Source organism: Pristis pectinata, chromosome 4, assembly GCF_009764475.1.
Source record: "Pristis pectinata isolate sPriPec2 chromosome 4, sPriPec2.1.pri, whole genome shotgun sequence".
Classification (NCBI taxonomy): domain Eukaryota; kingdom Metazoa; phylum Chordata; class Chondrichthyes; order Rhinopristiformes; family Pristidae; genus Pristis; species Pristis pectinata.
In genome coordinates, this window is record NC_067408.1 from 33,148,648 (window position 1) to 33,164,967 (window position 16,320).

Sequence of the window (16,320 nt, forward strand, 5' to 3'; positions counted from 1 at the left end):
AGGGGCCTTGATGACGCTGAGGCCAGTGTTGGTAAGGTTAATGTTCTAGAGCATGTAGATATCAAGAGAGGAATGTGTTGGAGCTGTTAGAAAATATTAGGACAGGTAAGTCCTCGGGGCCTGACGGAATATTCCCCAGGCTGCTTCGTGAGGCGAGGGAGGAGATTGCTGAACCAGTGGCTAGGATCTTTGAGTCCTCGTTGTCCACGGGAATGGTACAGGAGGATTGGAGGGTAGCAAATGTTGTCCCCTTATTCAAAAAGGTAGTAGGGGTAGTCCAGGGAATTACAGACCAGTGAGCCTTACATCTGTGGTGGGCAAGCTGTTGGAAAGGATTCTTGGGATCTATGAGCATTTAGAGAATCATGGACTGATTAGGGACTGCCAGCATGGCTTTGTGAAGGGGAGATCATGTCTCATGTTCAGACTATTCAGTCTCTACAAACCATTAGTAACATTTCCAAATTGCCCCGTTATAGATGAAGAGAGCAATAACCTGATATCATTCTCTTAACCACTCCCACCATTTTGCTGATGCTCTGTCAGGACACAGCACAACTGGATAGCCGGGGAGTTTGCACTTCAAGGCTTGGAGGTGGGGAAGGTTTCCTGATTGGCCTTTGGAAAGGGGAAAATCCTATTTGGTGAAAAGTGGGAACCCTATGCCTTTGTAAATAATCTTAACCTTTTTCCCCTTACTATTCTGTTTGAAATATCCAGAATTTGAAAAGCAACCCATGGTTTATTTGTTTAATTGAATGCATTTCTAATGTTGTGCAAAACATTTTTTTTTAACCAGGTACGAAAAAGGAGCGTGGACTCGTACAATGGAAAGAGGGAGCACTTGCAAACAGTGACACATGTGTAGGTGTGAAGACGTATGACTTTCCATGTGGAATGAACCTGTTGAAGGAAGTTTCGTGTTTACAATACATCCCCATTTGTCCAGTTTTCAAAGGGTTGTATTCAAAGAAGAAGCACAATAATGACTTGACTGAAAACATAAAAGGAAATGGTGACCACTTTGTTGTATGCACCAGAGTATAATGAGACTTGGTGGGAAATATGATGCACCTTGATATGGTGCTCTAGTTGCCTTATTGCTGAGAACCCTACAGTCACACCACTGACAAAATAGCTTTTGCATCACTTGTGCATAATAAATCTTCAAATGACTGTAATCAAAAGAGCAATGGGTAATCTTGCACAATCCATAATTAATGGCATTTAAGTTTAATTGTTTTAACTTCTTAAAAGAAGCCCGAATTAAAACCTCTGGTTGTGTAAGTGAGAATAGTGGAATAGAGTAAGAGATTTTCAAGCCTAACATTCTGGGTTAAATATTTCAAATGAAAAGCCACTTTTCTCATTAAGCCACTGAAGATCTATAAAAGTAGATTTCAGGAAAAGATGAAATGAAGCATTCATTTCATGACAGATTACTTTTCTGGATTTTGGATTGTTTTATTAAATTCACTTTATCAAGTCACCAATAATTACGGTTAGAAAGATTTGGCAAGCATATATGACAGCTATACTTTCAGCATGCTTAAAATTATATTTGCAACATTAAAATATTTCTTTGGTAATAAAATTCTTATGTAGTACTATGTCAATGTTTTAATAAAGGCAACTTAATTTGGTGAAATCAAATAGTACATCAGATCAGCAATGCTGTTTATTAATCGACTTCAGAGATCTGTTTTTCCTTGAAAGAAATATTGTTGTACATCCTGTAGATTTAAAGAATATTTTCTCCCTTTTTGACGAATCTTCTCAATGTTTGTTAGTCTGATGGCTTTATACACAATTGTTCATTAAACACATTTTCAATGCCTGTATATATGATGATATTTGGAAGTATTAAATTGGACTTTCAGTAGTGTCCAGTTGTTACTTTTGTTTATAATGTTCCCTCCCAAACTATCTGATTTTGTTTGGGAAAAACTTTAGTTCTGTAAATATCTTATTAATGTTGAAGATCAATGTGGTTTGTAATTGATGACAGCAGCACTGTGGAATCACAACATTTGGATCATTCCACCACCTGGATAAATACAATGCACTTTCCAGCATAATGGTGCATGAAATTTGAGAAATGTTCACTTAATAGTTTAGGGGAATATTTGTATTTCTCTTTTGTTTGGTGCTGGTTATCTGCTTTGAGAATGGCATCAATACTCATTTTATACCCTTTGTGTTACATTTCAATGGAAGCACCTCAGCAAATTTTAGTATTTTCAGCAGCAAAGCAAGTGCTGAAAGTTTTCCATGATATTCCTGTTTAACTTTCAATGTTCATATTGCACTCTGCCAAAAATGTGGGTTTGGGATTGTTACAAGATCTCTATTAACTTGTGTGGTAAGAGACAGACAGTAAAAAAAAAAGTCAGTATCTTGCTATTTATTTGATTGCTACATTGGAAGATAAATTCAGCTTGTTTTTATGTTCCTTGTTCCATGACATTGATAAAGCGTTATAGAAATTTTATGTACCTTGTTTTATGACATTGATAAAGGGTTATAGAAATTTAAATGATAAGAATAGACAACTGTTCCTGAATGTGATTATGCAATATAATGAACATTCCTTTTCCAATGTGCCATATCTGTAAAGCATACAATTGGACCAGATTTGCTGACACAATCATATATAACTGATGCATATTTTAAGTATTTTATATTTGAAATAGAGCTGATTTTATTGATAAGTCACCAATATATCTGATTTGGTTTATTCTTAGATTGTTTTGATATATATTCTGAAAGGTTGAATCAGATTTTCAAATGATAAAGTCAGTCAGAATTAAAATTTGTTCTGGTGCTCCTTTCTGGATTACTGCATTATTTTGATGCTTCTCAATAAAGATAAGATTTCGTTGATAAAGCTTATCAAAAGGCCTTGTGTTTCATTGATCTTGTTTTAACTAACTGACTTGGACTGTTAAATCATGATGGATAAAGTTGACTTAATAATGGTGTTTCACTTTCTTTTTAATATTGTCACATACCAAATACATATAAACTATTTAAAGTATTTCCAAGGCCAAAGTCATTTTCTTTTTATGTTGCTGAACTATTTATCAACAGATTCTGGTGCATTGTGCTATCTCTGGTGAGTTGCATAACAGGGGAAGTAGAAGGTTTTTAAACAATATTGGGACAAGGGTTCATACAGAGAAGATGTAGTAAATAAAAGAATAGAAGCAAAGCTAGAGAGAAAGGTACTAACATGGGTAAAGATAAACAGACTGTGCTGAGAAGAGATAGTATAAAAATTCAAGAATAAATTGGCAGATGAAGCTAGAAGTTACAAAAATGACAAAAGTCTCTGTATTTGAATAGATACAGTATTCAAATTAAAATGGATGAAATGAGACTGCAAATAGAAATATAATTTAGTAGCCATGGCTACAGATTGGCATTAATTAGGACCTGAATATTGAAGGATACATGGTCCTTCAGGATAGGAAGCTGGTAGAAGGTAGAGGAGTGGCTCTGTTAATTAAAGATATTCCGAGTGCACGAGAAATGACCTAAATTCAGGAAATCAGATGTCGAAGCAGCTTGGTGGAGATGAGAAACAAAGGCAAGAGTCACATGTGAGTGGTGTATAGGCCCCTTAACAGTAACCATACTGTAGTTGGAGTAGAAAGGACGAAATCATGGGAGTTTGTCTGAAAAGTATGTTGATAACTGTAAGGGATTTTAAGTTACATATCATTGAAAAATCAGAAAAGGACAGCCTAGGTGAGGAGTTCATGGAATGTTTCTTGGAACAGCCCTTTCTAGAGCCAACCAGAGAGCAAGTTGTACCAGACCCTGCGTTCTGCAATTAAATGGGATTAGTTGAACATCTCCTAGTGAAGGTACCCCTAGATAGCAGCAATTACAATATCATTGAATTTTTGCTTTCAATTGAAGGTAAGAAGAGTGGGTCTAAGACTAATATTTTAAACTCTTCAGGCAGTTTTGAGATGGTGAAAGCTAAAGTAAAGTCAACAGAGCAGATTGTTGGTGCTCTGACTGACAAATGCCTGGGTTCTGATGGACTTCAAGATAGGGTCTTAAATAGCTGGTGAGATCGCTGATGCATTGTTTTTAATTTTCCAATTCCCCTAATTGGAGAAAGTTGTAAAATGGCAAATGCTATTATTCGAAAAGAGAAGCAGGATGTAGGACCTGCAATTCCCTTTAGCTTAATTTCTGTCACAGAAAGTGCGAGAAGCTCTTAATTCAGGATGTTATGGAGGGGGGCAGGAAAAATTCAAGGTAAAACTGGCAAAGACAATGTAGTTTGCCAAAGGGAAATCATTTTTGATCAATGTACTGGAGTTCTTTGAAGTAACATGTGTTGTGGATAAAGGGGAACTTGGATTGGGACCTGAGGGAGATCAGCTACAATCATATTGCACGAAAGTACAGTTTTGAGGGGTCTAATTCCTTCTCCTATTTTCTTAAGTACCAGAGGCATTTGAAGAGGTGCCACATTACAGATTATTGTAGGAATTAGAAACATGGTATAGGATGGAATGTGTTATTACAGATAAGGAGAAACAGAAGCCTTAATTGAGTCTTTTTCTGGCCAGCACCATGTAATGCATGGTGTGCCATGGAGATTGAAGCTGTGGTCTCAATTTGTAACAATTTATTTAAAAGAATTGGATGAAGGCACTAACAGTGTGATTCCTCAATATACTGAAGGCACAAAGGTTGGTAGGTAAGTAAGTTGTGAAGAGGACAGTGGCAGCAAAGGGACTTGGATAGGGTAAGTGAGTGGGGATATGACCATTCTGGGTTATTTGCATCACAAGAACTTGCAAGCATCAGTCACCTTTGCAACTCCAATGTGATTTCTCTGATTATGGTTGTGTGATGTTCCTTTTAGACCATTACAAAGCAACTTGGATGAGGTTGACCTGGGAAAATGCAGTGCTGATTTGTAAAGTCTTCAAGGTAAGTAAGATCTATTTACATCCTTGCAAAGCCCCTGATCTGTAGTCTTCACCCCAACCCTTCCCAGTTAATTATCAAGCCACAAATTCTTGTTTCGGATTCCCAGCATCATCAGTAAAAAGTGCCATCCCTTCCTCCCCAATCTCCAACTACAGGAATGTTCAGACTTTTGAACCGCCTCAGATGAAGATCAGGCAGTATATTTTTGTCCTGGGGAAAACACACTATTGGTTGCAACTGCAGACATTATCCCATTGCATCCATTCTATTTTGGCACCTAGAATTGCTAAGCAATGTTACTAAGTTTTCTAAAACAGAATTGTGTTTCTTAATTGTACATGATCAATTTTTAAATTGCCTGATATATGGGGATATATTTTTCTCACTATGTGATAACAAAAGTTTTTATTAATGGTGCTGGTTCCCTTTAAGGTATTTAATGCTACTTTTCAGAATTGGGGAAGGGGATTCATTTGATGTAATAACCCTGCTATGTATCTACATACCAATCACGTTTTAGATATAGAGCAAATTAAATTGCTTGTCTGTACAGCCAATTTGTCCAATTTTAATAGTGTGAGATATTTGGGACTTGCTAGATATCAACATAATCTTTGCATTTGTCTTAAAGAAAATGTGACTATTTAACTGTGAAATTGTAATTAAGTACATATTTAAAGAAAAGAAATCTACAATCTCCTTGTCACTGGTAATCGCACCTTCATTACAATAGTGAACCTATCAATTATCTTAAATAATTGCATTTGTAACCTTCTGAATTAATGATATCTGTAATTTCCTTTTAAATGCTTGGATGAATCACCATGCAAAATGATATTGTAAAATTTCAATTGATTATTTACAGCAGAGTTGGGTTTGCAAACTGCAGCAATCAGTTGGATTAGAAAATCATACAATCATTATCATAGGGGAGATTACTTTGTCTGCTAGCTCATTCATCCAGAAACACCTTTTTTTTTGCAAAATGGCTATTTTCTTAACTGTATCTGGGGTGTTTTATGTCAATTTGAAAGGTCGATGTTCTCTGTGTTAAGTATTTCCTCAATTCCTCTTTTAGTAATATGTCGCTTTGTTCTATTCTGTCAATTAAATATTTTGGATGTATCAATTCCATACTATCTACGAGCTTTATATTTGTTGTGCCAGCTGAGAAAATTTTGCTTTCCCCATCCAGTCTTCCTGAGCCACTAGACCTGAGAGATTGGATTGAGAAGCATCTTCTAATTTTTTTTTTGGAAACTAATCAAATAAAATTTTATTTTACCTTGAAAAGATTGTGCTGATGACCATTTCAGAGTGAAATTGGACCAGATACTCTGTTATGGGAGACCCACAATAATGCCCTTGACTATTTCCTCATGTCAGGAGAGCACAAAATGATGTTGCTTTTCATATTTCCACCTATTCAAATGTGGGTTGTAGTCCATAGCTCCATGATATGACTGACACACCTTAGTAGAACTAGAAGCATACTATGCTGGTTTGTTGTTTTTCTTGCTGTTGAGACATTCTGCCACCAATAAGAGACCTAATTGACAGGTTTAGAACTAGCTGCAAGCTGTTCAGATTCATTCTAATAGAATGAATGCACTAAACCAACAGTGAGTGTTTTCTCCAGCACTTGAATGCTGAGATGTTTGTTCTATGGATGCCGAATTGCTGAGACCACTAGAAGCACTCCATTATTGGAGACTGTTATGACCAGAGATGGCCACCACCAGTGGGTCATGTTCTTGGTGTTGGTATTGGTTTTGGTTTATTATTGTCACTTGTACTGAGGTACAGTGGAAAAACTTGTCTTGCATACCGATCGTACAGTCAATTCAGGGCAAGAGCCAAAGAGATGCCGATTTGCAAAGAGCATATTCTTGGAGTGTCTTCAGAGATGTCATAATCAACCTGGGCCTCTCTTATGAAAAATATACTTGCAAGCTTGGGTTTTCCTAGGCAGTTGTCACTGAGATATGTGACATCCTGTGGGGCGCATGTGTACCTGAAATACTCGCTCCCAGGAGGTCCAGGTCACATTGACTTACAACTTTCTCAGCAAGCAGGCTTTCTGAGTGACTCAAAGAGATCTCTGCCATGTCTCATGCTGTTCATTTCCACAGTAGTCACACAGGCACTGTTTCAATAAAGACATAATTTCATCTGCTGTGTTTTGCTGAGGGACAGGGTGGTGGCTGCTGGAATTTGAGTTGCCAGCTTTCCTGGCTTCCCATGAGTGCAAGCAGTCTTAGCTGTACTCATGACCATAAAGGTTATCATTTATAACCTGGGCCTTTTTATCACCAGGAAACATTTCGGTTCCCTCAATGCGATTCTTGTTGTGGAAAAGGACAAAGATTTCCTTGTTGATAATCCATGCTGTTAGGAAGCACATTACTCTTTTGTCATGAAGTCTCCTCTGCTGAGCATTAAGCAGCCAGCACTCTGCAGATGGATAGATCCCAGAGCCAACAGTTATCCTCTACTCTTTGCACCAGTACAAAAGCTTGAGTGGAGATATAGAGAGAGAGCAGAAGTACCAGAATCATGGTGGAGAATTTCCATAACATTATCTGCATCGGTTTAGGGTTGCCCTGCTCGAAATTGCAAAGAGATCTAAAGACTTCATTATTTTGCCCTTCATGCTACACAACTTGGACAACAAAGACAACAGCTGCAATGAGAAAGCAGCAATGGAAACATGGGCTGAAGAGCAGTGGAACAGGTGAGCAAGGAAAGTTTCCAGGGATATGTCCCAGCAGAACTCCAACAGCCTCATCTCTCAACAATACAGAAGAGGGACACTTTGGCTGCATGTGCTATAAGGAGTTGCCTCGAGGAGAACCTGTATTCATAAGAAGCCTGCTAAATCATAGTCCCTAATGCAAGCCAAGTGACACTATGCACACAGAAATTCTTAGCACTAACATGGTACACCAAAATAATCAACTAGATGATGCCAGGTGATGCATGACTTTCCCTTGTATCTCACTGAGCAGATCCCTCTGCATTCTATATAACATAACCATGAGTAATTCCCTGATCCTATAACTATCAACACAATCACTGTCTTTCCTGACAAGTGGGATCTAGTTGAAAGCGCTGATCTACACACAAATTACTTTCCTTGGATTAGCTCCATTGTGCAGATCTAAATGTCGTTTATAATTATAAACTCTTTGGATTGTTTTTCAACATCACGGGTAGCCAACCAGCATGTGGCCTCATCAGCTGAAGGTGATGCACATGGCAATGTTGATCTGATTGATGTTCAGTTGACAGCGTGACATATTAAGGAGTTAACATTTCAAGTCCACAATCATTCATCAATGAGAAATCCTTCATTAAACATTGAAAGGGGTTCATTTCCGACCATTGCACCAATTGATAATTTCAAAGTTTCAGCAACAAAAGCACTATGTTTCCCTCCACTTGCAACACTTGGATCTGATCTGAGTCACAATTTCCTGCACAAGAAATGATTTTTCACTTTCTCACCTATTCCTGTCATTTTTGATCCCAAGTACAAAGGGGGTTCCTAGCGCATCCAGGAAGTTTGAAACTGCAGAGAGGAAGAAAGACTTAATGTGGCTTCTGTCCTTGTGATAGCTCTCACCTGCATCACTAGGCATTGTGCATTGAGATTGTCACTCACCCCTGCAAAGGAGTGGAGTTGGTGGTCTCTGACTCTTCCGTGCTTCTTGTTGTCTGCTGCATTTTGCCAGGCAGGCCTAATAATGTAGACACGAGAGACCGCAGATGGTGGAAATCTGCAGCAACGCACACAAAATGCTGGAGGAACTGAAGGAACCTTCATCAGGACTGAAAGGTCTCGGCCCAAAATGTCAGCTGTTCGTTTCCCTCCAAAGGCGCAACCTGACCTGCTGAATTACTCCAGCATTTTGTGAGGCCTAATAATGTGGTCACAATCTCTTTGCACATTATGTTGACCTTATCATGAAAATATCCCAATCACGTTCTCATCTGAGTCCTCTTGGCCAATACAGATGCATGGACCAAGCCTCTGGTATGCCATCCTGCACCTGACTAAAGCCTGCTAGTGCCTGGTGAACTTCTCCATGACCCATGTCCCTCTCAGCTAATCTGCTCAGCGCTCCCAGTGACTTTCTCTGAAGTGCTGCTTTGCGGTGTCAGGTACAATAATACACTGTGATGGTTATCGTTGTCATCTCCTCTCCCTGCAATCCTCTCTGTCCTCCTCCTACTCTGAATGAAGGTGTTGCAGATGGAAGAACAGAGGAGACCTCTCCTCGTGCCTTAGAAAGGTAAAACAGAATACGGTTGCATTTGTAAGCTGCAACATAAACACCTTTATGGTGATGCAATAACACAAATGGTAAAGGGGGTGACATCAAATAAGGTGGGGGGGGGGGGGAAGTGAGGTTACCTATCAGACATTTATAGCTTATGCCCATGGGTAGCTTGGGCTTTTGTGGCTCCTGCTCCCATAAGGAGGAGGATGACCTCTAACCTGATGAGGCACTGCATCAGGTGGCGTCCTTCCAATCCCTTATTGTTTTATCCTGTGAAGGAGATGAAGGACCTTGAGTGACCAATTTTGCTGGAATCAATTGTAGTCTACACTTTAAATTTCATAATCTTTAGCATTGGTTTGACTGCTTTGACGTCACTTACATTAGGGAAAAATCAGCTCAGTCTTGAGGAATTAGACATCCATATTTCCATAAGGAAAGGCCATTGTGTGTACAAAGTGTGCAAGCTTAAATCTATAGCATTTGAATTATTTGAATCTCAAGCCCCATTGCAGGTTAACAGTGATGGGGCTCTCAAAAATGTCTATTGGTTTGCTGCAACTAAATGAATACATATTTCCAGGCACCAAATAATTTTCAGATAACCATGTCTACTTTCTCTAATAAAGGTGGGTATAGCTGTACAGAAGAGTTTGGGGGAGGGGCCATTGTAGCGACTCACCGTCCGAGCAAGCGAACCGGCTCGGCGGTTGGGTTGCACGTCGTCGGAGCAGCGAGGCCCAAGATGGCGTTGGGCCTTCGTCTTCCCCGAGCGACGGGGAGAACCCGTGCGCAGGAAAAGTTTGATGACGTGGCGCATACGTCATGTCCGTTTTCGGTGGGCAGGAACCATTCCTCTTAAAAGGCCCGCGCAAGGCGGGAAAATAAATCAGTTTTTGTTCTGCAGCCTACCAACCAGTGTCTTGCTTTCACATCGCGGTAGCAGCCACTACACCATGGTTATTTTTGTATTGGCAACTAAGACAATGTGTCTGCAGGAGATGAAGGATGAGACTAATTCCTGTGGCCAGATCCTAAGCTGGAGGAGCACTGCCTTTTTTCTGTGTCTTGGTTTAATTGCATTATTGAGACCCTGGGGGGGTAATTGATTAAATGATTGGTGTGGGGGTTCATCGGTTTCTCAAATAAAGTACATAACCAGAATCGGTTAAAAAGACGCTAGGGAAGAAGAAATGAGATGACAGCAGACTGAATCATTCTTGACATAGCCACTGAAGGGGTTTAAACTCCCTTAGTGACTGCTGAGCCTTGAGCTGAAATGGTAATAAGTACATGACCTGTTATGCTCTGTGTTGTAATTGCTTGCCCAATGCAATTTTGCAATAATAGTGCAGATCTGCCTTTGATACGGTAAAGCTCACTTTTAACTAGGAAGATACTTCCAATCAAATCCTGAATGAAGCAGGATTAAGTCCCCCTCAAAAACCGATATCTCATTTTAGATTCGGTTGGAGAGGATGACTTCATAGAGGAAGACCTCAGCAGCCAGGACCTTGGCACTGTGTCTGGTACTGTGGTCCAGCAGAGGAAGCGACATGCAGTGGTTATTGGGGATTCGATAGGGGTACGGATAGCAGATTCTGCGATACCGACAATGAGTCTCGGGTGGTGTGTTGCCTCCCTGGTGCCAGGGTACGGGATATCACAGACCGTGTCGAGAATATTCTGAGAGGGGAGGGTGAGCAGCCAGAAGTCTTGGTACATGTAGGTACCAATGATGTAGGTAGAAAAAAAGAAGAGGTCCTGAAGGAGGAATACAAGGCATTAGGGAGAAGGTTGAGAAGTAGGACCTCAAGGGTAGTAATCTCAGGACTACTACCCATGCCGCGTGTCAATGACAGGAAGAATAGAAAGCTCTGGTAGTTAAATGCGTGGCTGAGTGACTGGTGCAAGGGGCAGGGCTTCAGATTCTTGGATACCTGGGACCTTTTTTTGGGGGAGGCAAGACCTATTTTCTAAGGATGGGTTGCACCTAAACTCCAAAGGGTCCAATATCCTGGCGGGAATGTTTAATTTAGTTGTAGGGGAGGGTTTAAACTGATCTGGCAGGGGGATGGTAACCAGGATGCTAGGTTACAAGATGCTAAGGTGAGGGAGGAAGTGTATAGAAACGAATCCATTGAGGATGGCAAGAATGACAGGCAGGTGATAAGTCAGGATAATTTACTGAATAATAGAAGTACAACAAATCAGGATGTTAGGATACAGAATGTTAGGATCAGGGATGAGGATGTTAGGATACCGAATGTTAAGATAGGGGATGAGGTCTACACGAACATGTCTAAGATAGTAGGTAGCGAAGATAGTAAGAAGGATGGACAGGTAGAAAGTCAGGATAATCTGCTGAACAATAGAAGTACAATAAAATCAATAGCAGATACCAGTCTAAACGTACTATATTTAAATGCACGTAGCATCAGGAATAAAGTAGATGACCTAGTGGCACAACTACAGGTTAGTAAATATGACATCATTGCAATCACTGAGTCGTGGCTTCATGATGGATGTGATTGGGAACTGAATGTCAAGGGGTATACAGTGTATAGGAAGGATAGGCGGGTAGGCAGAGGGGGAGGTGTGGCCATGATGGTTAGTAATGATATAAAATCAATAGAAAGGAAGGACATTGGGTCAGAGGAGGTGGAATCCTTATGGGTGGAGCTAAGAAATAGCAAGGGTAAAAGGACAATAGTAGCAGTCATATATAGGCCCCCGAACAGCAGTCAGGAAGTGGACCATAAGTTGCAGATTGAGATAGAAAAAGCGTGCCAGAGTGACAATGTGAAGATAATTATGGGGGATTTTAACATGAAGGTGGACTGGGAAATCCAGCAAGGCAGTAGTACTCAGGAGAGTGAATTTGTGGAATGTCTAAGGGATGTTTTTCTGGAGCAACTTATTGAGGAGCCCACCAGGGGATTGGCTGTTTTGGATTGGGTGCTATGTAGTGAACCCGAGGTGATTAGGGAACTAAAGGTAAAGGAACCACTGGGAACAAGTGATCACAATATGATTAAGTTTAGTTTCAAGTTTGAGAAGGAGAAGCTGATAACTGGTATATCGATATTTCAGTGGAATAAGGGAAATTACAAAGGTATGAGAGAAGAGTTGGCCCAAATTGATTGGAGGAGTAAGTTAGCTGGAGGGACGGCGGAGGAGAAATGGAAGAAATTTCCACAGGAAATAAGGACAATGCAGGACAGATATATTCCAAGAAAAAAGAAGGTTTTGAATGGAAAAAAGGCACAGATGTGGATAACGAGGGAGGTGAAGGATAAAATAAAAGCAAAAGGGGCGGCGTACAAAGTAGCAAAAATTAGTGGGAAAACAGAAGATTGGAAAGTTTTTAAAAACCTGCAGAGAGAAACTAAGAAGGTCATTAGGAAAGCAAAGATGAGTTATGAAAGGAAGCTGGCGGACAACATTCGGAAGGATTCTAAGAGTTTTTTTAAATACATAAGGAATAAAAGAGAGACACGTGTTGACATAGGACCAATTGATAATGGTGCAGGAGGTATTATAATGGACGATAGTGAGATGGCAAGGGAATTGAATGAATATTTTGCATCGGTCTTCACCATGGAGGACATAAGCAATGTGCCCGTTAGTCAGGAGTCTCACGAATTGGAACTGAGTTCAGTTGAGATTAATAGGGAGAAGGTGCTAGGAAAACTAAAGAGGCTTAAGACTGATAAGTTTCCCGGACCGGATGAGGTGCATCCCCGGGTTCTGAAGGAGGTGGCTGTCGAGATAGCGGAGGCATTGGCGATTATTTTTCAGGAATCGATAGATTCTGGCATGGTTCCGGAGGACTGGAGGGTAGCGAATGTAGTTCCGTTGTATAAGAAAGGTGGGAGGCAGCACAAAGGCAATTACAGACCTATTAGTCTGACGTCAGTGGTGGGAAAATTATTGGAATCTATCCTCAAGGAGGAGGTTACCGAATACCTAGAGGTGCAAGGCAAGATTGGACCTAGTCAACATGGTTTTGTGAAGGGGAGGTCCTGTCTGACCAACCTATTGGAGTTTTTTGAAGAAATCACAGGTAGGGTGGATAAGGGAGAGGCGGTAGACGTTGTGTATTTAGACTTTCAAAAGGCCTTCGATAAGGTGCCTCACAAGAGACTGATTAATAAGATGAGAGGTCATGGAATTATGGGTAGGATAGCAGAATGGGTGGAGCATTGGCTGGTTGGCAGGTAGCAAAGGGTGGAAATAAAAGGATCTCGTTCTGGTTGGTTACCGGTTACTAGTGGTGTGCCGCAGGGGTCGGTGTTGGGGCCTCTCCTTTTTACCTTGTACATCAATGATTTGGATGATGGAATAAATGGTTGTGTGACTAAGTTTGCGGATGACACCAAGATAAGTGGAGGAGTAGGGAGCATAGAGGAAATAGAAAGGATGCAGAGGGACCTAGACAGTTTAGGAGAATGGGCAAGGAAATGGCAGATGAGATTCAATGTTGAGAAATGTGCAGTTGTACACTTTGGAAACAGAAATAAGCGGGTAGATTATTATCTAGAAGGAGAGAAGATTGAAAGTACGGTAGTACAAAGGGACTTGGGGGTACTCGTACAAGATACCTTAAAGGTTAACCACCAGGTTGGATCGGTGGTTAAGAAAGCGAATGCTATGTTGGCATTCATCTCGAGAGGTATAGTGTATAAAAGTAAGGACGTGTTGATGAGGCTCTACGGGGCACTAGTGAGGCCTCATTTGGAATACTGTGCGCAGTTTTGGGCCCCACATCTTAGGAAGGATGTGCTGACGTTGGAGAGGGTTCAGAGGAGATTTACGAGAATGATTCCGGGAATGAAAGGGCTTACGTATGATGAGCGTTTGTCGGCTCTTGGACTGTACTCACTGGAGTACAGAAGGATGAGAGGGGACCTCGTAGCGACATTTAAAATGTTGACAGGAAAGGATAGAGTAGATGTGGCTAGGCTGTTTCCCTTGGTGGGCGAGTCCAGGACCAGAGGGCACAATCTTAGAATTAGAGGGTACAGTTTCAAGACAGAGATGAGGAGAAATTTCTTTACCCAGAGGGTGGTGAAATTGTGGAACTCCTTGCCACGCACAGCAGTGGAGGCCAGATCAGTGGGGGTGTTCAAGGAGGAGATAGACAGATATCTAAATAGTCAGGGTATCAAGGGATATGGGGATAAGGCTGGAAAATGGGATTAGAATAGTTTTTTTTTCCCACCCCATTTCTTTTTCCCTTTTCCTTGGAGCAGACTCGATGGGCCGAATGGCCTGCTCCTGCTCCCTTGTCTTGTGATCTTGTGAAATATCAGAGTCCACACGTTGGATGTGCTGTGTTTTTTTTTTACATTTTATCAATTTCCTCTCTTATTTTAGGATGTGAATTGGAGGGTAGGGGTACAATTAATTGAATGAAATTGCTCCTTTGCAGAAATGTTTAAATCTGAAATCTCATTTATGTAGCAGGTCTACCTGGAAACAGCATTCTGTGAGCAGATCTTTCTCCTTCAGAACGGGATGAACTTTGCTTTCAGCCTATCTGCAGGCCTCCAATGTGAAACGGGCACAACTTAGTTGGTAGAGTATTCTCCTGATGATGGGATAGGTTCACAATGAAGAAAGGTCTGTGCTAATTGCACATACTTGGTTCTTTTGGCTTTATTGAATGATCCTATATTGAAATGACTGTTGAAAATAATCAAATATTTAATTAAATGGATAGTACAGCATTTAATGCCATTCAGCTTAGCTTCAGGCTATTAAGTGACAATGGCAGAAAAAAAGGACCTTTTTTAGTTTGTAAATCTTTGAATTTTCCTTTTCAATCAGAGCTACACAATAGCTTTAGTTTCTTTGCAGCACTTTTCCTTGATAACCCTGTGAATAGTACTGAGATATTATGAGGAAACTTGAAGAGTAATGTATTATTGGCATTACATTATAACTGGGCTTTCTGTCAGAGAAGTGTTTAGAACTATCATTGCCCACACTGATTAGATGTAGAAAATGGTATCTGAAGTTTCAGGAAACAAGGTAGAAATGAATTCAGACAGAGACTGCAGATGTAATCTGGAGCTAAAAGCAAACTGCTGGAGGAGCTCAGCAGGTCGAGCAGTATCTGTAGAGGCAAAAGGATGGATGACATTTGAATTGAGACCATGCATCAGGACTGAGAGTATAAAGGGAAGAATAGGTTAGTGACATAAAGGAAATGATGGCTTGACTTTAATCAATGGAAATCACAAAAATGTATCCTCCCACTCAGTGGTCGCAGTAGATGTGCATCAAAAAATAAGACTGCTAGCAGGTACTTAGGGGAGTTAATAATGTTTTCAGACAATCAAATTCAGAAGCTTTCAATTGGCACATGGTGTGTTTCTGAAGTCACAATGAACTACAACCTGCGAAGGAACAACTGCATTAGTTGGTTCAACTGCAAAGAGATAACAAAGCAAGAAAAGCTGGAGTAGTCTCTGACAAAAAGAAGGTCATTGCCCTCCTGAAAATCTCTTATTTTCATGAACCGTTGCCAACTGGTTTTATTTACTATTTTACAATAAATTGACATTTCATTCAAACCATTCAAGTACCTCTTACTTTTTGTGGGGGGAGAGTTAATGTTTGTATTGAATTTATAGGAACAAAATGGAGCTGGTGGATAAGTGGAACAGCCCAGCTTCCTTGTCTGATGGTTGTTGAGTGGGTAGTGTTATTACATTTAAGAGCTTACAAAATGAGTTTTCCCTGTCTGCTGGCCTAGAAGATGAGCCTCACAAGTCGACATTGCCAGAGTCAATGATGTTTACCGTGAGTTTAGGAGCTGGAAATAAATCTAGCTGAAGGTGTAGCTTGGCTACGTTTAGCCATGCGTGCAAACAGGGAACATTCAGGGAGACTACGCCACACTTGTTGCATATCCATCTCACAATCTTGTAGATCTGTGTTGTGCATAACAATATATTGAATACAGTTTCAAGCTTCACCTTGAGTTGAAATCTTATTGTAGTACTCTTTCACCCACCAAATAATTGTATTAATATGAAAAAAAATTTCAAAATATACATTATCAAATTAATTG

General features: G+C 40.4%; 1 protein-coding gene across 3 annotated transcripts in view; it reads left to right on the forward strand.

The window, feature by feature from the left end:
- Positions 1–2,936, forward strand: part of slc23a1 (solute carrier family 23 member 1) — an 85,302-nt gene extending 82,366 nt beyond the window's left edge. For all 3 annotated transcript variants that reach the window (XM_052013780.1, XM_052013781.1, XM_052013782.1), the window contains one exon: positions 800–2,936. In XM_052013780.1, coding sequence (XP_051869740.1) covers positions 800–1,047 — 248 coding nt within the window. In that variant the 3' untranslated portion in view covers positions 1,048–2,936. The remainder of the gene's footprint in view (positions 1–799) is intronic.
- Positions 2,937–16,320: the final 13,384 nt, after the last annotated feature.